This window comes from Bacillus rossius, chromosome 1 (assembly GCF_032445375.1).
Source record: "Bacillus rossius redtenbacheri isolate Brsri chromosome 1, Brsri_v3, whole genome shotgun sequence".
Lineage (NCBI taxonomy): Eukaryota > Metazoa > Arthropoda > Insecta > Phasmatodea > Bacillidae > Bacillus > Bacillus rossius.
The window spans coordinates 107,470,604-107,497,325 of NC_086330.1; the positions used below are offsets into that span (position 1 = coordinate 107,470,604).

The window sequence follows — 26,722 nt, forward strand, 5'->3', positions numbered from 1 at the left end:
TGAAATAGCTTTCAATTCACTGTTAATAAAAATATCAATGCAGTTTAAAAAAAATTCTAGAAAAAAAAAGAACCCTTTTATGTGTTACTGAAGTCTTCAAAATATTTTTAAGGTTAAATAATGCAAAAGCAAAAAATTATTGTCATCTTCAAATTGTAGTTATGGTATACTAATCTTTAATCTAGAAATACTGAGCATACAATTTCAGCCCATAAATGTTTTAAAATATATATATAACACCTAGAATATAATCCCTGTTGAGACTTTACATGTAACTTAACATATGAAAAAATATATAACATAAAATATTGCAATAAATACATTTCACTAAAAATAACACTTTTAGATACTAAATTTAAATTGACTATTTCAGAGGGTGATGGTAGTGATTACTTATATCTCCCATTCAATATTTTAGACAATCAATTGAAAATTATAGTACTGTGCAATAACTGAAAATAAATTAGTGAAGTCTCATTAAAACATGTCTCATGTACAAATTGATTTGTTCTATATCCTCAAGTACTAAACTCTAGGTAGAATCCACAGAATAAAAAAAAATTAACTAATTAAACAACATACCTGAAAAACTCACAGTTTTGGTACTTAATAATGAAAGTGAAAAAATCCTTTAACATGAGTACTTTTTAATGATGTTCCACAACTTCAAACAACTAACATAATGTATGTATGATAACTCTTGTCATAATGTAGGAACTCAACAACTTAACCATGTCGTTTATTTCAGTTATTCAGGTGTCAAATGTGTCATTTAAAGTAAAATGTGACTTATTTTGTTAATGTAAGAAAATGTAAGTATTTATAAGTATATATCTGGGCATAACCAAATTTATATATGTTAATTATCTAGAATTTAATCTCTAAGCTTAGCAATAAAAAAAAAACTGCCGTCTCAGTGAAATTTTAAATGTGTAAAGTATGCAGAGATCTCTGTTCCGTGTAAAATGGTACGGTACATACTAACATTTCTAACATTATTTTGCTTTACAAACTGAAACATAATTTTAGGAGACAGAAAAAAAAAAATTCATTGACAACACAGAGTGGGCTGCAACCATGTGGTTCTAAGTATGCATTTTTCAATAAAAGTGTTAGTTCAATAAGTGGTAGTTAATGAACTGTGATAGATCATGAAATTCAATTCCAAATTCCAACCCAGTACATAAACAATTTATTGCACAAAATAACACTGCCATTTTAAACACAGATTTTTTACAACAAATATAATAATGTTCAGTTATGTACAATTTGAAAAAAGAAATATATATTATTTTTACAAAATAAAAAAAGCTGGTTTGTTGGTGTATTAAACCTAAACAAATATATTTAATAATTGTTTAGGTATTTGTATGTCATACAATTTTGACTTTGCAATTCGTATTATGTGAGCCTTTTTTGGGGTGATACATAGACGATATAAGACTACTTCATCTTAATTTTTTGTAGGTACATCAAAATTAATATAATTGAAACAATTACTTACTCCTAAAGAAGAGAAAAATATTCATAAATCTCAGCCATGTTTTAACTCTGTAGTGATCTTGAAACTAGCTGATTATATCTACATTCATGAACTGTAGAAAAACAACTTTTTTATGATAAGAAGTATTATGTTATTATAACTCATTACTAGGTATGATACAATATTTTCAGCACTAACTTTCAAGGTAAATAACAATGGCACTTAGAAATATGTAATTTAAAGGCTTCCCAGAACTAGGAAAATGGAAGAAGTTTGGTGAATTTACAGTAACATTCCATAAGAAATTCACAGTGAATGTAGTTTGGACACAGTTTAAAATTAACAGAATCACTGGAGAAAAAAAATATGTAAAATGTTCTGGAATTTTGTATTACTTTTTCAATTGCTTACATAATAAAATAACTTCTACCTTGTGTGATTTAGTATCTGATGCAAAACACTTTTAAACAAATACAATATGTTTTTACTAGGTGATACAAAAAATATAATATGATAAAGATGAAAGCAGCATAGCAGAAAACCTAATTATACATGAAGGGTGCCACAAATGGTGATATTTCTTGAAATAAATGTTTTATATGAGTTCCTTATTTTATTCGGTTTTGTTTGGTGCAGTAAAGGCATGTATGGTATATTTTAAACTGAAATACTGTACTACTAAAGATATGGCACTTAACAACAAAAAATGATAGCAATCCTGTAAAATGGTTAAAATATACGTAAAACCTTTTGCTGTGGCTTCTTTCAAATGTATTTCCATATTTCCTACAAGCAAAAAATAATATGACCAGAATAAAATGTCCTGGATTACTATGAAATTTTTTAAATTATAAAACTAGGGAATAATATGTAAGTACTCTTTTCCTTTCTTCCTGAAAAATTACATATTAAGTAATAACAATGTATTACTCATGATATTGTATTTTTGTATTTTGACCTACAGTCAATCTCATCTATTTTTTCTGTACCTAGATTGACCATGATATAATAAATACAACATGAGCTAGAAAACTTTGTTCACGTGTTTCAAACTACACACAACACAAACATGTCAAATAAGTAGTTAGTTGCCCATCTAATACTTTTTCAGTCTTATAATGAATTGGAGCAAAGCTAAAAACAGAATTTAGACCTGACTCAGCCAGAGCTGTGGTTATCCAAATGGGAAACTCACTAGGAACTATTACACAATTGTAGTATAATACTCCTGTTAAGGTTTGTATTTTGTTTGGTGTAGCAAGCAAAGATGATAAAAATTCTTAGACGAGAATACAAAATAACATTCTAGTAATGCAATAGCAAGACATGAACAAATTTTTCAACAGATGGTTACAGTTAAGGTTGTTTACAGTTAGGGTCTTTCCTTATCACAGCATATCACTGCTGAATAGCAATTTATCCACTTAATTATAATCTTTAAGACTATGCAATTATTGTTAATTGGGCTCCCTTATTTATCCTTTTGAATATGCTGCTGTTAACCCATTCGCTCACTTTATTTTTCACTACAAACGCGGCCCTTTTACACCAATTAATTTAGTCCAAAATCACAAAAATTATCATGGGAAAAATTACTGGTTAAAAATAGTTTCGATCACAACATATTAAAATTTATTTTAAGAACCACTTATTACAGAACTGTGCATTGATTAAATAAACATATCAAACCATAATTAAGATTCAATAATTGGTTTTTGTATGATAAATCTCAAAACATTCTGGCATGTGAAGCGCAACCACACAGCGCTTGCATTCCCACCGTGTTTCGCTCCTTTTATTATGAGCACTGCACACAACACAACGTCTGGATGGGTTTTGCTTGCCAGGATTCGGTGGAATGAATCTTGGGAAATGAGCCCAGTGAGCAGCTTGAAGCCTCATTGGAGTGTCACCCGCAGATCTGCGTCCCCGCCGTTGATAGTGTGGCAAAGTCAGTGATGCCATCAGTTCTTCCATGACATCAATTCTGAATGCACTGTACTTGGCCTTTTTTCCAGTAACTGACATCCACAGCAAATATGTGTTGTAAAGTGCCATGTCCATTACATAAAAGAAAACTTTTTTGTAACCTTTTACATACCGCCGCATGATGGGAAAGGATGCTAACTGTTGGTCCTGCTTATCTACACCTCCCATCCAAGTATTGTAGTTGATTACAACTCTCGGCTTCATGACAGCCATCTTTGTTTTCCTGTCTACCTTTTTTGTCATAGCATTTTCAATTTCACTATTGCATGTAGACAACACTCACTGGTTTTTTGTCCATCCACTTTACAACGCTCATACTTTCACTGTACCTGATCATACTTTCCCCTCTGTGCAACTTCTGTTTGAATTCAGTATCTTTAGGCATGTTTTTTCTGTTATGCCTAACAGTGCCAACAGCATTAGTTCCATGATTATGTAACTCTTCAAAAAGTTTTGGCGAACTGTACCAGTTATCCACAAACAGTGTGTGACCAACCCCTTGATATGGCTCCATTAGCTTCATTACAATAGCTTCACTGGCTAGTGTAGCTTGTTTGCCTTCTGTTTTCCCTGTGTAAATAGAAAAGGAAAAACAGTACCCAGTTTTCGAGTCACAAAGTTTGTATATTTTTATTCCAAACCTAGCTCGCTTTGAAGGGTTATATTGTACAAAACACAAACGGCCTCGAAACTTCATCAGGGACTCGTCCAATGAAAGGTTTTCCCCTGGACAATTTAGCTCAGGAAATTTTTTCCTGAAATAATCTAGCACTGGTGCTATTTTACACAAACGATCATGTTTGTTCAGAGCATTGTTGTTTTGGAAGTGAAGATACCTGGAGATGTCCAGAAACCTCTTCAAAGACATAACTTCACGAATGCCTGGTGTACGAGTCATACCTTTGCCACTCCAATATGAACGAATGCTGTGTTTTTTTGCTTGTGCCATCATAACACACAAAGTGAAGTATGCTTGTATTTTGTCACAAGTGGTGGGAAACCAATTAGAATTTGGTTTTACTGCAATGCACTCTGTGGCATAGTCATTGGTTTCAGTGCAGATTGACTGCCACAAATCATGATCAAACACTAACCGAAAACAGTCTAATTTTGTAGGGTTTGGTGGAAAATTGTGGGTGAGTAAAGCCACTGGATTTACACCAACATTACTGTGAAATGGTATTTTAGTTATAATTTTATTACCTTTTTCGTTGGACCATTCGCGAGAACCGATAGGCGCAGATGTGTCAGATTTTGACAGATTGTCGCCTTGGCCGCACTCTTCTAATTCAGAAATGTTCACTGATGAAGAATAACTACTTTCACTGTCACTATCACTATTATCTGACATTTCCACAACATCAGAATCACTTTCATCCACCGCATTGCTGTCATCAAAAATCCGCTTACGTTTTGAACACATTGTCACGTGTCACCAAATGTCATAACAAAAACACGTGCGTGAATAAAAACAAATATATTTGTTTACAGCAAAGATTAGAATAAGACTTAACCACCAAAGCAAAGAATAATACTTAGGAAAGAGAGTAAACACGCATTCTAGTGAAAAATCGAGGAACTAAATTTGTAAAAAAAGTTTAAAAATGCTATGGATTTTGGACGTCTGTCAGACCGACTCGTGCACGAGGTCATTTAGGAATGCGACGGCTGACAGACCGATCTGTGCACGAATGGGTTAAACAGCAAATGAAATTTTTTTGCATTAAAATATTTAAATTATTTTTAAAGTAAAAGTACGTGAATTTAAAAGCTAAACATCACTAAAAACAATAGGTTTTAAAAAAAAAGTATTTCAAATATCAAAAGTTTGGTAAAGTTTACATGTAAGGGAATGCCTACAAAATAATTCTATCATCTCCACTCAAACTATATATTTTAATGTACCACTCATTTTGTGGTTGACATTGAAGTGATCCTCTTCGTGAAGTAGATCTGAATGTTTACTCAATGTAGATGTCTTCGATTGGATAAGCTGTCTCAATGAATTTTGTGTAGAAACGTTGAAAGGCTCGCCTGAAACAAATATGCATTATGTAAGCAGTGTTTTTATGATTCAATACATTTTCCAACAAAATTGAAACTAATGTAAGGGTGTTGTGTCCTGGGTTATGTAAAGGGAGGATGATTTAATCACATTAATGTGATAATGTTTAACATATCACCATCAAGGTGATCAGAGACAATGTTTGATTAAGATAGCACAACTTCCATGTTCATAGTGAGTTTGGATTTTTTTTTGGGCCAATCTCACTTTTAAATAGGCGTACTTATGTACCAAACAGTGGTTATGTACCATAGTTTTCCATGTTTGCGATGCTTGTGCTAGCTCAGCCAACGCTCGGTGCACCCTGGCAGGAGATTTTCAAGCTATACTTGGAACTGAAGATCTGTGCTCTCAGGTGTGCTTCGCAATTTTATAGGTACAGTAAATGTTGTGAATGATTTTATGTTGGACAAATACTATCAAACATAATGATAATGTTTGATATTATTTTGGGATATAAATGAAATTAAAATTGATTCATCAGTAGAAAATGTTAGATTTTATCACAGTGCCTCACTTAACATCTGAATAAGAAATACTGAATAGCCTGAACACCTTAAGGCCCTTACATACCTGAGCACACATACAGTGTCCAGACTTCAGAAAACACCAGGCGATTTAAAAACTGCATAAGATATCAAGAGTGGTGTCTGTTTATGAAAAGCATTTAAGATTACGCTGAGCTTGAATGAGTACATACTTCTATTTCAGTATTTTGTTTATAAACTGTATTTTTAGAACAGTGAAAATTGCCAAAATGTGTGTTTTTGAATAATTTATAGGCATGAAACACCTGGTACAGATTCTTGTAAGCTCTGAAGGTATTTTCATTACACATTTATCTTGATTTCTCCACCATGTAATGCTATGGTTACCGCTCAAATATCATAGTTGTTCTATGCACGACGAGAAGACTGTGCGCAAGCTCAGAGCCAGATACAGCACTAGAAGCACCAGCGAGCGTCGCACTTATCATCCCGCCTCACTGACACAAATACACCCAGAATAAGTGGGCCTTAAGGTGAGTTTGCTGCTGATTAATATTTAATAAAATATTTGATGAAATAATTTTTGTACTGTGCATTTTGTTTGTTAGTAACAGCTAAAATATGTTTAGTTTCCTGTTACATTTTGCAAGGAAGATTGTTAGTTTGCATAGCACTTACCTAATGCTGGCACATGTACCACACTTACACAATAACAATGCAGTTGAATAGTTACAAAAAAACATGTGTGTATCGTACTTAGGCTTTTTTTAAATTTATTGTAAACAGGGAGCATGAAACAAAATATTAAAAACGTAATCTTATTGCAGAACTCATTACCCAATAGCTTCTGCAACAGGCCGTGTAGATTCACAACCCATGAACACGTGACACGCAAACCTCTGGAACTGAGGGTGTTTGGTGATGAAGCCCAAGTAGCGATGGTCCCGGGGATGAAATGCGCAGAAAGAGACGTTCTTCAACGAGTAGAAGTAGTCGTGACAAGGTACGTCACGAGGCTGAAAGTCCACAAGAAGAAATAATTTACAAAGTACATCTTACCATTGCTATAAAAGTATTCACGTAGATGGTTGAATACCGCAGTCCCCTGATACTCTTCTCAATGCGTTTGGGTACCACTATATTCTTACAATATTTTGATAGGTGCCAATGTTAATTATAACAAAATTTAGTTGGGTTCATGAGAAATATACAACACATAAAATAAAGTGGTGTTTGGTTTCAGATTGTATTAAATTAATTTCAAAATATTTTTATTATTATCAAAGTGTCTTCATATTGAGATTTTATGATAAAGTTGGGTCCTTGGCATAGGCATAATTCGGGGGTGGCAAGTGGTGGCAGTTGCCAGCGCAGCATTGTCCAAACCAGTATTTAGTCACCCCATTTCAAAGTAAAAAAAAAATCAATAATTTACAACTAACTTACATGATAAAAGTTCATGCAGAACACTCAATCAATTAAAAATAGGCATACTCTTGAGTTGTGTGTTAATTATATCTACTTTACAAATGGTTTGGCTATTAATTAAAATAATTAAAAATGAATCTTCTACGATAAATAGGAAATGTTAGCAAATATTTTGTGATTTGTAGTGAAAATAATCTGAAAAAGCTTAAAAAAAAAAACTAACAATTTAAGACTTGTTTTTTAAAATTTTTCGGGGGAGGACCCCCAGCCAACCCTTTCACGTGGAGGTATTCCAAACCCCCCACCCCTCCGGTATGCTTTGCCACCCCAGTTTAAAAAAAGGCTGAAATTATCCTTCTGTTCGGACAAAAAAAAATGCTCCAATAGTTAAATTTGTTGAAAATGCACTGTATTTTTCTGTGTATAATCCAATAATTTGTGTCACTTTGGAGAGTTTAAAGTTGCTACTCGTCTTATATGATTAGTCGTCTTACGTCACAGTATACTTACGTCTTCACTGGGACGGCTGTACATTGAAAAGGGGGGTGAGGAGTAACTAATTTTAGAAAGATGACTTAACTTGAGCCTGTTTCGTAATGTTTGTATCGAAACAGCTGTGAGATAGTGATGGTGGTGCTCTGTGCTATATCTCTCGCACTTTACTTAATAATATGTTGTCTTTCACTATACTGCTTATTTTAAAAGAAAATTTGTTCAAACTATTCTCTCTCCACATTGTTTTTAAAACTTCTGGATGACCAGTGAAATACACACATAGACACCAATATTCATAAACACAGTGTGGTCATTTCCACAATACATATTTTCCTCATAAAATGTGCCCAAAAATATCTTTGACTGCATGTTAACAAGCAAAGTTATGCTACTTTCGCGGCCAAATTCAAGTAGCCTTACGATTTATATGATCGTGAATTTTTTCTATTTGTATTAAGTAGGTAGGCCTATTCAAAAGTCTGTTTCATCTTATACTGTAAAATGGGGTGAATAGGACCACTTTTTAACTTTTGTGACTATCCCTGAATGTATATAAATTTTATAAAACAATCTACACTGGTCCAATATATGAGTTATAACCCCTACTTTATGATTCTGTAATTATATATAAGTCAGGGTGAATAGAATCAGTCTACTACTTTCAATGTATCTTCCATTCAACCTCTTGTTGGGGTGAATAGAATAACTGAAAGGTATTTTAAATCATTATTAACCATAGGCCATCTTTCATGACACCTTAAAAACATTTTTTAATGAAAAAAGACAAAATTACAAAATTCAAAATTGTAAAACTTATTTATAAATATATTAAAAAAAAATAATTTACAGGTAAGCAGTGTTAGACAAGTCACTGCTAAATTAAGTGTTGCTGTATGAGTTCTATGGAACCCACAACAATCATTCACAATGGATTAAGTCATACCAGTACCATTATCAGTTACACATACACAATGTTGGCAGTAAACTTACAGGTCTTTTAACAAATATATTTAAGGCACACAGAAAAATTTGAGCAAACCCTTGCCATATTTCTCAGGTTCCTCTAGCTTACCAATGACATTTTCAATGCCAAAATTACATTCATCTCTGATGTCAGGAAAGCCCAAAATGAAACCAGAACTGTCTCTTGTACATTTTGGCCTTAGGAAAGAGCCATACAATTCCTTGACACCATTCACATCTATCTACAATATTCATAACACCAATAAAATTCAATGTTTTTTTGCTACAACCAGGCACAGTAAGTATCATTCGAGTTTAAAGCAACCAGTAACCAGTCCTGTTCTCTGATATCAGTGTCTTTCACAAGGCAAACATGCCTGTATCCCCTAACATTAAAATCAACAAATGATTCACTAACAACTGCAACTCTCACAGTGTTCGAAGTTGCTTCTTTAGTCGATCTTGAAGTTATTTCACTTTCATCACTAGATGAGGGGTCAACAGGCTCACTGGTATTTGGAGTACTAGGATCATTTCTTTCTTCCATCAGCTTCAAGATGAAAGTCATCCATTGACACACTTTTTCCAGCCGGAATATCAAGCTGCTTCTTCCTTTGGTGGTGTGGAAGAGTAACTATGTCTCATTTCTTGGAGCAGCACTTTCAGGGAGTCACCCATAGCAGTTCTTATCTCATCCATATTGTGAGGGTTCTCATTTGGTAAACGATTTAACACTTTGTCTGCATTCAGAGGAATCACCCCACATTTCACAAATTCATTTTTGATGTTTGAAGCTGAGCGTTCAGAGATAGATTGTATCAGTGTATTTAGAAGGTGTGGAAACACATCTTTTGGGACAGAACTTTCATTCTTTCCAGACCCAGCTTCTGAACTGAATGCACTGTCAGATGTGAAGATAAGTTACCCCCAGGAAATATTTTCTTCCCCTCTAGCTTTTTGAAATAAGGAACTGCAATTTTAATGAGCCAGTCATCAAAACATACACAGTCAAACCATCATGATGAGCTACGATTATATCTGCATCCTTTTGGCCCATTCTCAATCCATGTTGAATACACATGTTTTGCTTTATACACAACTTATGGAGGTAAGAGGGCACCATCTCCAGAACCAGCAAACATAACCGACTTTGAAAAGTTCATTATCCTCTCTGGATATTTACAACCCCGTTTTGTAATGATTATCTTGTGTGTGGGATCGTCACTATGAGTCGTTTCATCGTAATTAACCACATTACAATGTGGAACATCTTTGATCCCTGCTTCCAAATTCTTGAAATATTCTACAACAGTACCGTGGAATGGGGTTACTTTGATCACATGTCCCCTTTGTTCTCATTTCCATATAAAAAGTATTTTATTTAAGGGAATGAAATAATTATTTTTTGGTGTAGCCATACAAGTACCTACTTTTTGTTAAAATTTAGTTATTCACTTAATTAATATTTTTTTAAATGATACAGCTTATTAAATGTGTGATCAATGATACACCTGGTTTGGGGTTACTTTGATCACTATGAGGTTAACTACACAGAAAGTAAGGTTAAAGCTTATGGAGTAGATCAAAGTAACCCCCATGAGAACATCTTTGATAGTATCTTCACAATATAATTTTATGTCGTGGGGGTTACTTTGGTCACACACTTCAGCAAAAGTAAACATTTGATTTTTATTCTACTTTTTCTATACAAATATATAAAAATCCATTATCATTAAAACTGCAATTCAATGTTCTTCCATATCCACTTCTGCTGCAATGTTGCCCCAATGTTCAAAATATGTGGGGTTGGTAATAATCCAAAACTGTCCTTTTTTATGCATGCAATATTACTCTCCACTGCCTTAACTTCTTCCTATCAGCCACAGTTTCTATCTTAGCTCAAAATGCCATTATAATTAACTTCCTGCTAACACACAAACATACTGTATGAAAAGTTTTATTTTGTGGTGCTTCACATAAGATATCCAGGGCGCACTGTCCTACTTTCAGATTAATTTTGTATTCCAAGAATGCTGGAAAATAAAACAGAACTAGCATAACATTACGAATATCTAACAAATGAAGACATAGTTTAAACTTTCTTTCACATCCACCACTGCTGCAAAGTCATACAGTACTCTTTGCCCTGCGATTTGAATTTTTGGAATCAGTAAAAATCCGAGAATATTTTCTTTTGTAATGCTTGAAATATCATTCTCCATTCCCTTGAAAAATTTCTTCCCATTATCCACACTTTTCATTCCCATTACCTTAATATCCATATTATTGACTTCCTGGATGATACATGCATACCTAAAAACAGTTTTTTTTTCGTGATCCTCCGTAGAATTTTACCAGGGCATACTGGCCAGGACAAATATCATCACTTAAGACTGGTTCCAAAAAAACCTCCTCTTCCTCACAGTGCTCATCACTTTCACTCTCACTAGAAGACACCAATTTCTCGTTGTCATCACTATCTTCTGAAGAGCTTGCTACCTACTACACTTTTGCCAGGTGTGACAGTGATTTTCTTCTTTCTCGGAATCCTGACAGGTCCACATTCTCTCTGTTTTTGTAACTATTTAACTGTTTTTATTTTAGAAGCCTATCTGTTTAGTTCTTTTAACATTGAAAAAAAATATGTGTAATAATGCTTACATGGTTTAAATATTATGTTTACAAAATTACAGTAGGTAGGTACATGTTGTACTTGTCTTCAAACTAAAGTGATCAAAGTAACCCCACACTAAATTATAGGTTATAATCAGGGGCGAATATTCCATGGAACCAAGGGAACCATTGGTTCCCTACTGCTGACAAATAAATAAAATAAATATATTACTACTTGTCTACTGTCGTAAATAATTCAACTCGTATTTTTTGAACAGCTCGCCCTAACACTTTGTGTAGGCGCGTTCGCGCGTTGAACCTCTTCAGCTATCGCTTTATCTCTCTCACGCCTCTCTTTCTCTCTCTGCCTTCTCCGCTCTCACATCCCCCCCCCCCCCCCCGGCACTACCATTGCTTTCTGCGCCTTCATTGGTGGCCGACTCCTCTCCGCCTTCGCCTTCGGGTGTTTCCGTGAGCACTCGGCTTCGGCTTCCGACCTGGGGAACCAAGCCAGAGGGCTGGTTCCATCGCGTGCCGCGTGGCATATTCTCTAGAGAAATTGTGTGCTTCGCGTTGCGTAAAATAACTCGCCTGACAGCCTGAAAGCAGATTTACTACATTAAGAATACGTACTTTATAATACTTAATTACGTCCCAAGTTTTTGGTGAAGAGTTTCGTCAAATTCAAAAGTGGCCACATAGCTACAGCATTGTTGAACTCTCTCATTGCGGTAGGCTTGGCCAAGGGAACCAACAGTCTATTCTGCGGGCCCTGGCCATGGAAGGGTTTTTAAGGGGAGTGCGGAGGGACGAAGCTGTCGCAGTAGGGGAGGGAGCGGCAGGAAACAGACGCGCTTGTGACTGCGTGGTAGAAAAATTTTAGAGGTGTAAAAGTAACGAAAAAAAGCGTACCCGTATGTATTCGTTACTATAACAATTAGTACTCGTTACTATCGTATCGTTACTCGTTACTTCTGATACCGCATAACATGCTATGTTATGTTGCAGCAACGAATCGAGTCGTATTGCGTACACGTACAGTATGACGTCGCGTAAATAATAATAAATAGAATATAAACAATTAACAATATTTGATAATTAACATTTTATGGTAACCAAGAAACAATTAAATCTCTATTACAGCGGTTTTATTATATTATCTCTTTTAAGATAAAAACGTGAAAATACGCGATAATAAAAAACAAAAACATACTTATTTCTAATTTGTAAAAAAAAAATACTTTCATATAAACAGTAAAAAACTGGGACGACGAATTTCCAAATTATACTTTACTTAAGAAAAAAAATATCATTCTTTGTAACGTAAATTCATCGAATATGCGCATGCATGCGTAAAACATACGAAAAATGCGAGTAACGAAATCCAGCCGTGTGTAACGTTTCGTTACTCGTTACTAGATGTCGCACCCGTTACTCAGTGCCGAATACATACGGTTTGCTACAGCTCTAGTGTGTAACGTTTCGTTACTCGGTACTAGATGGCGCACCCGTTACTCAGTACCCAATACATACGGTTTTCTACAGCTCTAGAAAATTTACTTGTTTCATCTTTTTGCTAAAAGTTTCGAACAAAAACGAGTTTTAATTTTGCAAGGTAGACCCACGCCAGACATATCGGCTGTATCCGAATACATAGGGATGCGTCCTTAGCACACACATCCCTACATCCCTTAGCAAATGCAGCCACAATGTAGAGGACGCATTTCTAATGGATGGATAGTATCCGAATACTTTTACTACTAGCACCACCTGTTGACTGTCAGTCGTACTAATGTTCACGCAGCCATTTTGTGTAGGGATATCTACGAATATTCAGCAAAACGAAAATAATAAATACCTACGAATTAAAAAATAATGTAACGTGTATGTTATACATGTTAGCGATCCAAATAAAATACATTTTATAAATTGTAAACTTTAAAAATACTTATGAGTTTTGAATTATCCTTTAAGTTTAAATTCGTATTTTTATTATATTTATTAACGTATTCATTTGTCTCTGTTTAAGTTATCACTTTCGCTTATAATGTTTTAAACAAATATTATGCTGAAAATCTGAAGTAATATTATACACAAACAAAATAAAACCCGATTCCGAAGCTAATGGATGTAGGGACGCGTTAGTGGATGCGAGTGTCGCATCCCTAGAAATCTCGAATTAGTGGATGCGTGAAGGGATGCATCGGCATCCCTTGTGAGAATTCGGATTCAACACAAAAATGGCCGCGTCCACTACGATGCACTTTTAGTGGATCCCTTAGCTAAGGGATCCATTAGGCCAGTATTCGGATACAGCCATCGTGTATGGTAACAAATGCTAAATCAAGCGGTGTGCAGTGCAAAAGACGCTTCAAATCTAATAAGTGAAATAGCCTAACAAAATGACCATACATGCTCATGCTTGAAAGTAAGAGTTAAGATTATTAAATTCTGTGTGACTATAACATGTATTGCACTGACTACCAAAATCATAATTTCGTGAATTTTGATATAGGTATGCTGGTGATGTGTTTCCGAGCGTATCTTTCACTGTTTCACTCATTAAAATATCTTGCTGCGTGTAACGACGATTGCTCAAGTTTTAGTCATACCAGATTTTTAATTTTATTATAATATAGGAAATGTTGACTTAACATTTTGAAGAGAAACTCTTAGGCCTAGCTTTCATCGACACTTAAAATTGTTTTGCTGCGGAAGCCACCTTATTAGTCGAGGCAACAAAAGAAAAATAGATGAAAAACATACTAATAGACCCATTGGTCGGTGGTGAATGGGAGATGGGAGGGCTGTTTAAAGGTACAATTCATCGCTTTTGCTTGAGTATTTTCCAAACTATGGGTTTTAGCAAAAAAAATAAATAAATTTGATACAAAATTAAAGAGCATAAAATTTCCTACAAAAGAGATACGTTAAACCGCTTAAATAGCACCAATTTGCACCTTAAAATCAAAATTTTCCGGGGGAGGACCCCCGGGCCCCCTCACCTTCATAGGGGGTAACAGTGAACATACTTGGTTCCCCCACTATGAAATTCACCCTTCGCCACTGGTTATAATAAACATATGGGTATGCATAAATTTGTACAAACCACAAAATTAAAACATATATACCATACATTAAACATTTAAACTCTTAAAACAGTGAGAACAAGCTAGCAGTATTTACAATACTTACACTTTTTGGGACAAAAATTAATGTATGAACTGGCTCCCATCAACAAATAGGCATTCCATTTAGAAAACAAAAACAAAATGGCACCAAGAAATGATATTATGGCCTAGAAAATACTTGTGCTGGCATTTACTATGAAAGCAACACTGCATTCAACTATTTGGCAATGTTATGGAGCCAATTTAATATGAGTAGCAGCTGATCAAAGAAACCCCTCAATATCAAAGTAACCCCATTCCACGGTAGTAGAAGTTACAATTGCTCATGAACTTTTGATGTTTTGACACATTCTTAAAGCTAATTTATCCTTGTCTTTTTATGAAACTAGCAGGGAAATCTTTTCCAGGCATTGACTCGACCATAGTGTCTCCCCGGCTCCTTCAGGCCGTTATGCCTCGTCAGCGTCCTCTCTTGCATTAAGTGAAGTGTAGTGTGGTGGTTACGATCAGGGACGCACCCGTGTGCGCCCTGGAACGTCCTTAAACGAATACGTGTATGTAAATAATTCCTTCTATCTTATAATTATCGTGTCAGTGTATTACCTGTTGTAAAATACATTTTGTATAATACTTTGTAATGTTGTCATAGTTCTTAACTTGTGTTTACGTCTTTTAAAGTAATTTATGTTTCGTAATTCATTAATAATTTGCATTTAAAGATTTTTGTATATATTTTTCAGTGCCTATGTTATCATGTAGAACCGCAAGCCTGGCCCGCCGCGCGAGTCGCGTCTCTCCCACGCCGGCCCGCTTCCCCTTCGTCTCCGCAGCCCGCGCGGGCGGGCGGGCGGGCGGCGCAGTGTCAGTTCAGGGTCTCCACAGTTAGTACTTTCGTACTAGATCTAGTACTTTTATAACTTTTTTTGTGGTTTAGTACAGATCTAGTACATTTTTCTTTAATATAATATTATTGTAACTCCAATATGTTTTATTACTAAGCATAATTATTTTTTAAAAAACTATGGAATGTATGTGTGTGTGGTGTGATATTTAAGTTCGAGCATTACAATGTCATAATAACTTTTTAAATTGTTAAAAACCATAACAAATTATAATTTAGTACTTTTTTTCTAATCTAGTACTTTTTTCTCGCCTAAGTTGGTACAAAATATTTTTTCCTTGTGGACACCCTGTGTCAGTTGCCATCTGGCTGCCGCACGGAGCAGACCTGCTTCGCTCCGCTCCGCGAGAAGTAGTACGTTACGGAGTCCGGGTCGCAGCGTGGATGAAACGTCCGTCACCCGACGTGATCGTCCAGGCTGTGACAGGATTTCCAGTGATAAATCTCGTCAACCAGATCGCGTCTTCTTCACTTCGCAATTTGCTCCGCTCGAGACGCACGCTTTGCACAACTGAACTTCCGTAATCAGTACGTTTTGTCACGGGACTGCCTCCGCAGTCTCATCGAGTCGTGTTCCAGTTGTTAATAGTGTATTTCCGGGAGTTCAGGTCGCTGCGAGGGAAGACACTCGTTCCGCAACGTGTCGACCAGGCTGCGATAGGGCTTCGACGGAATAAAGGAGCTCGTGAAAACGGACAGCAACATCTTCTCCTTCCAACCTTCTACATTTCCTCTTACCTATACAAATTTCCCTCCCAGTTCCAGCCACGTTGGCCTGAACTCCACTTTCTCTCCGACTTGAGCTACGCGGGCAAATCAGGGCGAGTCTCAGGACAATTCGCAACAGGGACTTAGGGACCTCAGGCCGAGGGACGTCAGCATATTGCCTCTTAGCTAATTTTTTTACTGTTTTGCCCTTTCTTTCCAAATAGTCCTTAATAAACAATCATAAAGAGAAGGCATCAATGGGATAACCCTATTCAGCACAAACTAATAACCTGTCAACAATTATTTTCTCACTTTCTGAAAGTGGAGTTTATTAGATCTTGTTATTTCACATTGTCTCCTTTTTTAAAATGATAAAGCACAGACTATGATAAATTATATTCTTTACAAGCTTTTCGTATACTACGCCTACCTTTTTTATGGCATTATTTGCATACATAACGTCCAATTTGTTAAATTCTGTGTATGTCTTACCACCTGGAACTAGTTTATAACTTCGTGGCATGGTGATTCTATTCACCCCGACAAAATACGAAAATTACACTGATCCAATTAAAATAAATTGGTAAGCCATATCTTTCAAAAAATGCAATAATAATTACTTTCATGATCCTTTGAGGCACAAAATAAAAATATTTACTAGCTCCTGCTAATAAAACACGTGAATAGGTACACAAAGTTTTTTAGGTTATGTTTTTTCGCTCCAAAACAGTTGAATATTTTTAATATAACAGGTGAACCAACATAAAGACTGGGAATACCATTATATAGAGTCATAGATATACTAACAAAAAAAGGAGCAACATGTGGCTGTATATTTATAAATTTAGGAACAATGTATAACCATAAAACAATTTCCCAAATATTGATCCTATTCACCCTAGTGATTCTATTCACCCCATTCTACGGTACTGGAAACTAAAGTTTTTTGCGCTGCAGAAACACAATATAATCACTTGATGAAACTGGAAAATACTGTGTAAGTTTCTAGCAAAATCGTAACCAATTCAAACACGATTGTAGGTTTAATTCAAACACTGATACTGGTACCAAAACTTATCCCATGCTCCAGGTTCAAATAACAAATACTTAAGCGTGCAACCCATTGTTGCACTATACTGTAAAAAGTTTCGTAAATAAAAACAAAAATCATGTAAAATTACATATATTTGTGAATTTACATGAAAGCAAATTGTACCGCTACAAAAAAAAAATATTCGCAGTACTATCGTAAAACAGGGTGAATAGAAACAGAGGGGTGAATAGAGACAAAACTTCATATACATATATTTACATACATTACTTTGAATACTATTGACGACAGTCATCGTGCCCTCCTAGGCTTAGAGGCCGTTTCTGCCCATCGCTGGGTACCTGAGGGGGCACACCCTGTTTCCCCCAGTGCAGTGCAGTGCTGTGCGACGTATTAGGGACGCACCCGCATGTGCCGTTACGGCTATGATAAGGACCGCTCAAAGACGGACAATTTTGTATATATTATAGAGGTATTTGAGAAGCCCTCAATAGAAATGAATTTTACGTTTATTATTTTACTTCTTACCTCTATGACTTTGTCTTAGTCCTGTTATGAATTATATTTACCAGTATTGTATCTCTATGGTCAGGTCAATTTGGTTTTACTCTTTAAGTATTTTCATGTTTTATCTAAGTAATAATTTTATGAAATGTCTTTGCAAACATTTGTTAAACGGCGACGAATAGGAAATGAGCTTACACCTTTTAATATTGTTTTTGGGTCATTACTGAGGAAAGAGTATATGTGATTGGACGCTCGACTGCGCATATATTTTATTTAAAGAATTTAGTATTTCCAGTGTGATTTCGGAGAGTGTTCAATAGAGAAAGCTTTGACTGTTTGAAACAAATTGGAACTGGAGTTTCTGTTCTACTATCATGGGAGAAGGATTAGAGAGAAAGAGCTCCGTGATTTAGTCATAAATGAATGTAAGAATATCACGTAAAACATTGGTACGACGACTGAATAGCTAGAATCTACGTGAAATTGATGATTTTATAATAAATACCGGAACTACACAATGAAGAAGAGGTAGTTACTGATGTTCGAAGCTCTACTAAAGAATCGACGACGACGATAAGTTTTGACTAACAGCATAAATAGAACTGGATCAACGACGAATTAAGAAGAAAAGAAGAAAAGGACTATCAATCTTCGAGATGGAAGGAGTTCGACAGCGGTAGACGGCATCGTAGACGGTGTACCGGAGGACATCATCCTTCTAGACGACTCCAGGTGACCGACGCCAGTCCTGCTGGAGTACCAGCAGCACGAGAGGAGGTGCATCGAGACGGAGACCCAACCAGCGACATCGGAGGAGAGTGAGATCTAACCAGCAACATCGGAGGAGAGACAGGGGTTCGGAGAGGTTTTCCACAGCCTCTTGGTATTGTAACGACGCGACGAGGTTTGTTTGCCCCATCCCCGAATTAACAAGAACAGCGAGAAGTTACCTGTCCTATTTTAATGGCAAGATATCTTAAACTATGATGTTTACGATCAAGACCTAATTTGAAACTCGCTAAAACAACTTAATACTACTTAACTACGTAAAGACTTGTAGCTTGTACATACTGGACCTGGTTAACTGACATTGATCAGTAATATGTACGATATCAAAGTTAAAATCTGTTAAAGTCATTAATTGTCTTGAATGTTTAAAGAATAGTCCCAGGTCCAGAAGTCTTGAGACAGTTTGATCTACCGAAAGAGACTGAGCTAGTAAAAACAAAGAAAAGACTAATTTGCCAGTTAAAATGTGTTTCAATAATATTTAAAATATTGACTGATAACCAAACTATTATTCAGTGATACAATTACGTAAAACGTAATTAGTTCTGAAAGACATTTAAGTATAACGGATATTGAAATTTTGTTTAATGAAAAACCTATGTAAACATGAATAATTGTCTCAAAGGTATTTGTATGTTGCTTGCTAATCATTGACTCTGTCACTTTTCATGTTACAGTTGGATATGTTGCAAAAGAGTATTGTCACCCATACAACCATGATTTTGACCCTAGTAAAAAGTTAAATTTTCATTATATTTTATTTTTCCGATTGATAACCATACTTACATATCATGTGTATGTTAAACCAGATAGACAGAAATATTTAGCTTGGATTGTCTTGAAAGAATAATTAGTTTTTATTACACTGAGATCAGCAGTCATAGAGAAGTTAATGCTTTTAAACACACTACTTATATTTGTTGATTTTAAGGTCAGAATACTTACACCAAAGAGAAGGAGACATACTGCTAAGGAATTATACGACATTTTATTGTTTGGTATTCACACTGAGTCAAACTACACCAGTACATACAACTTGAGAATAATTTATTTTCACTATCAACATAACAAGACATATTTTAGTTAATATTCTGTAGAGGTTAGTAGTTGTGCTACATACACAATCACAGCACTAGTACTTTATAGAGTTTTCACGGCGCCCAACTAGACCACATTTTACATCAGAGATTTTGGCATTTTAGGAAAAATACTTATAGAATTTTTGATCACCCAACGGTGACACACCCTTTTGAAATTTTGGTCGCTCATCCTTGGAGCTGTCTGAAAAATAACAGAAGAAAAGGGAAAATTCTGAAAACACTTCAGAATTTTTGGCGCACAACGTGTAAGCCAACGTTAGGGACTATTTTATGATTTTTTTTTGAACAACTCAAGACACTTTGAAAAATACAGACAATAATTTTATTTTGTCAAGATGACAGACACAGGTAGGAAGTCATATTTTTTGAGAGGTAGCAATGACACTTCTGACGCTAGTCCTGAACGAGAACCTAGAGAAGTAGTACCAGAACAGCACATCGAGACTACTGGTATGGAGTCACAGCAGGAAATGGAGTTGGGTCATTCGCCGCCGACACCAACTGTTACCCTAGATGCACTGTTCCAGTTCATGAATAAGGAGAAATTAGAACGGGAGCGTAAAGAACAGGAGGAGAAACTAGAACGGGAACGGGAGAAACAAGAACGGGAGCGTAAAGAACAGGAGGAGAAACGAGAACGGGAACGGGAGAAACAAGAACGGGAGCGTATAGAACAGGAGGAGAAGTTAGAAAGGGAACAAAAGGAGCGAGAAAACGCCGAAAGACTAGACAATTTAGTGCAAGTCTTAAATAACACTTTAGGCAGGATTGCAGATGAAACAGCAGAAATCAGGCATGACTTAACTGAAACACAGCACGAGATGCAACAGAAGTTTTCCAGTGTACACACTCGTATTGAAGGTGTAGAAATATTCAGTAAACGCACTGACGATAAAGTAGTACACTTAAGCGAGCGTCTAACAGGAAGGTTAGATATGGTAGAGGCGAAAATAGGGGAAATAGAAAGAGAATCCAGACACATCGCAACATTCTCGCCCCAACTAACGACTCACCACACTAGCGAATGTAATACCGACAAGGAAGACACGCCGGTAAACAAATCGATAACGATAGAAGCCGAGCGAAATCCCGCGAATATTAGTACTGCAATTATGTCAGCAGATCCGGTACTTACACTACACCACCCTTCTAAGAAATGGTTGGATGACGTTCCAACATATTCAGGGAAAAGTAATGAAAACCCTCGAAGATTCTTAAATCAGTTTGGAGAATATTGCCACACATTTAAGTTAACAGACGCAGAAAAATTGAAATGCGTTAGCCACTGCTTGAAAAACACGGCATATTATTGGTGGGAGTTGGCGAAAGATTCGGTACACGCATACGAATCGTTTCAGAAAGCTTTCATATCCCAATTTTGGAATACTCGTATCCAAAGCAATTTGCGAATACAGTTGCATTCTGAAAAATTCGAAAATCGTAAATTTCAAAATTTAGAGGCGCATATCAGCGATATGTACGAGAGAACTCGTTATCTTGATTGCCGTATGGAAGACGAAGAGTTTATTGCCATGATAATTTCGCAATTACCACTCAATTATCAATTACAACTTAGTGGACGGCAATACAGTAATATTGTAGATTTCAAGGAACAACTGTTAACGTATGAACGACTCGTTAAGCTCGATAAAACGGTAACGCACAAAGAAACTAACGAGCGCAAGAACACGAACCAACAGACACCGTTATACAATAACTGGCGTAACCGAAATGAAGGGCAGAACAGCGGACACAAACAACCTCAAATTCACACACTGAACGTTGAAAACTGCGGAAGTAATTGGTATCACAATGGATATCGAGGTCAGCGATATGGTAACGGATTTTATAAACCACAGTACTATCGTCGTAGAAACGAGAAGCGACAAGACAGACGCGAAAATGAATCACAGTGGGAGAATAAACGTCAGGAGGGGACAGTTAATTTCAGAGAGAATTCAGGCGAAAATCGAACAACGAAAGAACGATCGGCAAATTACAATAATCATTCCGGAGGTCAGTACAGCATAAATGCACAAACGTTTGTACCGTCTGAAAAAGGGAACAGCTTTAGCACCACCATTCACGACGCGCGACAAGGAGAAAGAAATTCATATTCTATAGCGCCAAGTCACGAGCAAAGCAACACGGAATGGCCGCGCATGCAATCTAGCAGAAGCTCAGATACAAACCAAGGAGGTAATAACACATTTTTGATTTCACCGAATGCAAATAATGGATTTGCTAATTTGTCACAAGAGCAAATTAGAGGATTTAAGGACAGTGCGGTAAACTAATTAGGGATGGCGAAAACCCGCTCCGCACGTCAGTCCCTAATTGTAAGTTAGACGGGGCTAGTATAAAATTGGATCCCGACACAAATGACAAGACTAATTGTCGAAGCATACACACCATTATGTTCAAAGAAAACGAGCGTGAATTTTTACTCAGCGAGCCCACAGAAACCGAAGTTCAAGCGAAACAAGCGCTATGCCCGGAGATATCGTTAACTTTAAACGGAGTTAAAGTGCCTGTACTATTAGACAGCGGCTCAGAGATATCCTGCATCAGCGAAGACTGCGTAGCCATGATAGAGAGCACCGGAATATCATTACCGAGAATGCCAGTACCGAGTTTAAAGATTCTAGGGGTTACATCAAGGGCTAGTCCCATCATTAATCGTCAGACCTTATTGGAAGTAGAAGGTTTAGGTAGCACCAAGTACATTAATGTATTAATCGTAAAAGGATTGGCTAAACCAGTAATTTTCGGTGTAGACTTTCTAACTAGCCATAAAATAATTTTGAATTTTGCAAGTTGGATGGTAACTGCTATGGATGACACAGAAAATACGAAAACTACTGAAAATTGGGAAGTTTCGGAAAAATGCATTTTGAATAATACTGTACACAGTTCTACCAGTGTTACTCCATATGAAGCGTTGACAGGAAAAAGATCATTGATAATACCGTCATCGTTACTACCGAGACATCACGATGAAGCTCTGGCCGCAGAAGATAAAGAATTAGTCGAGATACAGAAGGAAACTGAAGAGTTGGTCGCAGCCAAGTTGACATCCACGGCGGATCTTCGGAGAAAATACCAGAAAGATTCCAGCAAGATGAGTTTTAATTGTGGAGATTTAGTACTCAAGAGAACGAATCCAGTAAGCCAATTTTGGAAGTACGTTACTAAGAAGCTATTTCTACTCTTCGATGGACCATATATGATCACGAAGATTATTAGAAGTAACTGTTACGAACTGTCTGACATTAAAACGAAACAAGTAATAGGACACTATAATATAACGCAGTTGAGGAAATATTACACTCCTGTAGAATAGTATACACTGTTACACATATGTCCGTTTGAAGACATATATCGGTGACAATACTCTATGTTTGCAAGTAAGTATGTAAATAAGGTCAATAATATGAAATGTAAATTTTCTGCAAATAATTAGAATATAGATGAGATGTTTGTATGATGAGAAATGGTCCTAAGACCTATATCAGAGTATAGTTCGTTAGTCACATTTCTGAAGGGGACTATTCTATAGAGGTATTTGAGAAGCCCTCAATAGAAATGAATTTTACGTTTATTATTTTACTTCTTACCTCTATGACTTTGTCTTAGTCCTGTTATGAATTATATTTACCAGTATTGTATCTCTATGGTCAGGTCAATTTGGTTTTACTCTTTAAGTATTTTCATGTTTTATCTAAGTAATAATTTTATGAAATGTCTTTGCAAACATTTGTTAAACGGCGACGAATAGGAAATGAGCTTACACCTTTTAATATTGTTTTTGGGTCATTACTGAGGAAAGAGTATATGTGATTGGACGCTCGACTGCGCATATATTTTATTTAAAGAATTTAGTATTTCCAGTGTGATTTCGGAGAGTGTTCAATAGAGAAAGCTTTGACTGTTTGAAACAAATTGGAACTGGAGTTTCTGTTCTACTATCATGGGAGAAGGATTAGAGAGAAAGAGCTCCGTGATTTAGTCATAAATGAATGTAAGAATATCACGTAAAACATTGGTACGACGACTGAATAGCTAGAATCTACGTGAAATTGATGATTTTATAATAAATACCGGAACTACACAATGAAGAAGAGGTAGTTACTGATGTTCGAAGCTCTACTAAAGAATCGACGACGACGATAAGTTTTGACTAACAGCATAAATAGAACTGGATCAACGACGAATTAAGAAGAAAAGAAGAAAAGGACTATCAATCTTCGAGATGGAAGGAGTTCGACAGCGGTAGACGGCATCGTAGACGGTGTACCGGAGGACATCATCCTTCTAGACGACTCCAGGTGACCGACGCCAGTCCTGCTGGAGTACCAGCAGCACGAGAGGAGGTGCATCGAGACGGAGACCCAACCAGCGACATCGGAGGAGAGTGAGATCTAACCAGCAACATCGGAGGAGAGACAGGGGTTCGGAGAGGTTTTCCACAGCCTCTTGGTATTGTAACGACGCGACGAGGTTTGTTTGCCCCATCCCCGAATTAACAAGAACAGCGAGAAGTTACCTGTCCTATTTTAATGGCAAGATATCTTAAACTATGATGTTTACGATCAAGACCTAATTTGAAACTCGCTAAAACAACTTAATACTACTTAACTACGTAAAGACTTGTAGCTTGTACATACTGGACCTGGTTAACTGACATTGATCAGTAATATGTACGATATCAAAGTTAAAATCTGTTAAAGTCATTAATTGTCTTGAATGTTTAAAGAATAGTCCCAGGTCCAGAAGTCTTGAGACAGTTTGATCTACCGAAAGAGACTGAGCTAGTAAAAACAAAGAAAAGACTAATTTGCCAGTTAAAATGTGTTTCAATAATATTTAAAATATTGACTGATAACCAAACTATTATTCAGTGATACAATTACGTAAAACGTAATTAGTTCTGAAAGACATTTAAGTATAACGGATATTGAAATTTTGTTTAATGAAAAACCTATGTAAACATGAATAATTGTCTCAAAGTTATTTGTATGTTGCTTGCTAATCATTGACTCTGTCACTTTTCATGTTACAGTTGGATATGTTGCAAAAGAGTATTGTCACCCATACAACCATGATTTTGACCCTAGTAAAAAGTTAAATTTTCATTATATTTTATTTTTCCGATTGATAACCATACTTACATATCATGTGTATGTTAAACCAGATAGACAGAAATATTTAGCTTGGATTGTCTTGAAAGAATAATTAGTTTTTATTACACTGAAATCAGCAGTCATAGAGAAGTTAATGCTTTTAAACACACTACTTATATTTGTTGATTTTAAGGTCAGAATACTTACACCAAAGAGAAGGAGACATACTGCTAAGGAATTATACGACATTTTATTGTTTGGTATTCACACTGAGTCAAACTACACCAGTACATACAACTTGAGAATAATTTATTTTCACTATCAACATAACAAGACATATTTTAGTTAATATTCTGTAGAGGTTAGTAGTTGTGCTACATACACAATCACAGCACTAGTACTTTATAGAGTTTTCACGGCGCCCAACTAGACCACATTTTACATCAGAGATTTTGGCATTTTAGGAAAAATACTTATAGAATTTTTGATCACCCAACGGTGACACACCCTTTTGAAATTTTGGTCGCTCATCCTTGGAGCTGTCTGAAAAATAACAGAAGAAAAGGGAAAATTCTGAAAACACTTCAATATTGTAAATTTTACTTAAATAATAATTATATGTTAATTAGGGTTCATGTATAGTTATGTAAGGGCCGCACCTGGCTCGCAGCGAACAGGCGGTCTCTCCGCACCGACTTTCCCCCTCCACCTCTCTCCCCTAGCACGGCGCAGGGCGCTCGCGAGGCGGGCGCGGGAGGGGCGAGTCAATCACTGCTTGGCTGTCGAGGAGTGCGGACCTGCGGATCCGCGAGTTCTGACGTCCGCAGCCGTGCACGGGCTTATGTATCGACTCGTAGTCTTCGACAGTTAAAATACTCGTCCATCTACGTCGACGAATAAGAGTTTCGGCGGAAGATTCTTTTCGCGGTGCGACGGAAAGTGTGTGTTCCGTGACTGCGGGACAGGTGCGGTCAGGGCTAAGGCGGACAAGCCGCAAAATAAATCAGTGTGTGAACAATTAGCAGACGTTTCCTAATTTTCGACCCGACATCCAACTTCTCCAGCCAATCTGAACCTCATTTCCTCAGCTCCCGGTCCCGACCACAGTAGGCCTGAACCCCAACACTCTCACTGGATTAGCCGGGTTATTCGTAATAATCCATATTTCATACATAAATCGGGGACCGGGAAGGGGCTAAGGGCCCCTGGGAACGTCACTTTAAGTTTGTACTGGAATTTTTTTTTTAACTTTTATTGTTTTTGGATTGGCAACACTTTAGACGAACAATAAAATTATGTTTTGTTTGTTTGCAGAACTGTAGGTGGATGTTTATCCGAGTTACTGTCTTGGAAGTTTTCAAGATGTTTTCATACCTATGTCGAACTTCTATGGTAAGTAAACATGTATTCTATATGTGATAGTTAATGGCATTGTAAATACTACCTATAACATCAATATACCTAAACAGTTTTACTTTTAACTAAATCAGCTCTGAGAATTTTCAAATTTGTCAGGTTATGTTTTTAAAGTTTGTGGGGGTGATTAGAAACACAACAATTCTGGTGTTTCTATTCATCCATCAGCAAAATAAAAAAATCCAGTATGCCATGTTAATACTGACGTCGTCCGGCCGACGACCACCCCAGAGCCCGACCTGCACCCGCCAGTATACGCTCCCGCTAACGGAACACACCCCTGGCCATGGCCCACCCGAGTCAGGCGAGCTGAACAGCGATTAAAGGCAAACCCGTGAAAACCTGAGTAGACAAGAGAAGAACCGTACCCATTCCTCCTGAAACATTAAATTAGGATTTTAGCGACAATAAAGTCTCTTCCAGACACACCCATTTAGAGTCTAGCGTAATGAGGTCAAACCTGGCGCAAGAG

At 36.5% G+C, this 26,722-nt stretch overlaps 1 protein-coding gene across 1 annotated transcript in view; it reads right to left on the minus strand.

Annotated features, from left to right (window-relative positions):
• Positions 1 to 5,433: 5,433 nt before the first annotated feature.
• LOC134533161 (JNK-interacting protein 1) overlaps positions 5,434 to 26,722 on the minus strand; it is a 68,633-nt gene continuing 47,344 nt past the window's right edge. Inside the window, exons 7-9 of the mRNA XM_063370560.1 lie at positions 21,749 to 21,763; positions 6,863 to 7,041; positions 5,434 to 5,506 (exon numbers count right to left, since the gene is read on the minus strand). Coding sequence (XP_063226630.1) covers positions 5,434 to 5,506; positions 6,863 to 7,041; positions 21,749 to 21,763 — 267 coding nt within the window. The remainder of the gene's footprint in view (positions 5,507 to 6,862; positions 7,042 to 21,748; positions 21,764 to 26,722) is intronic.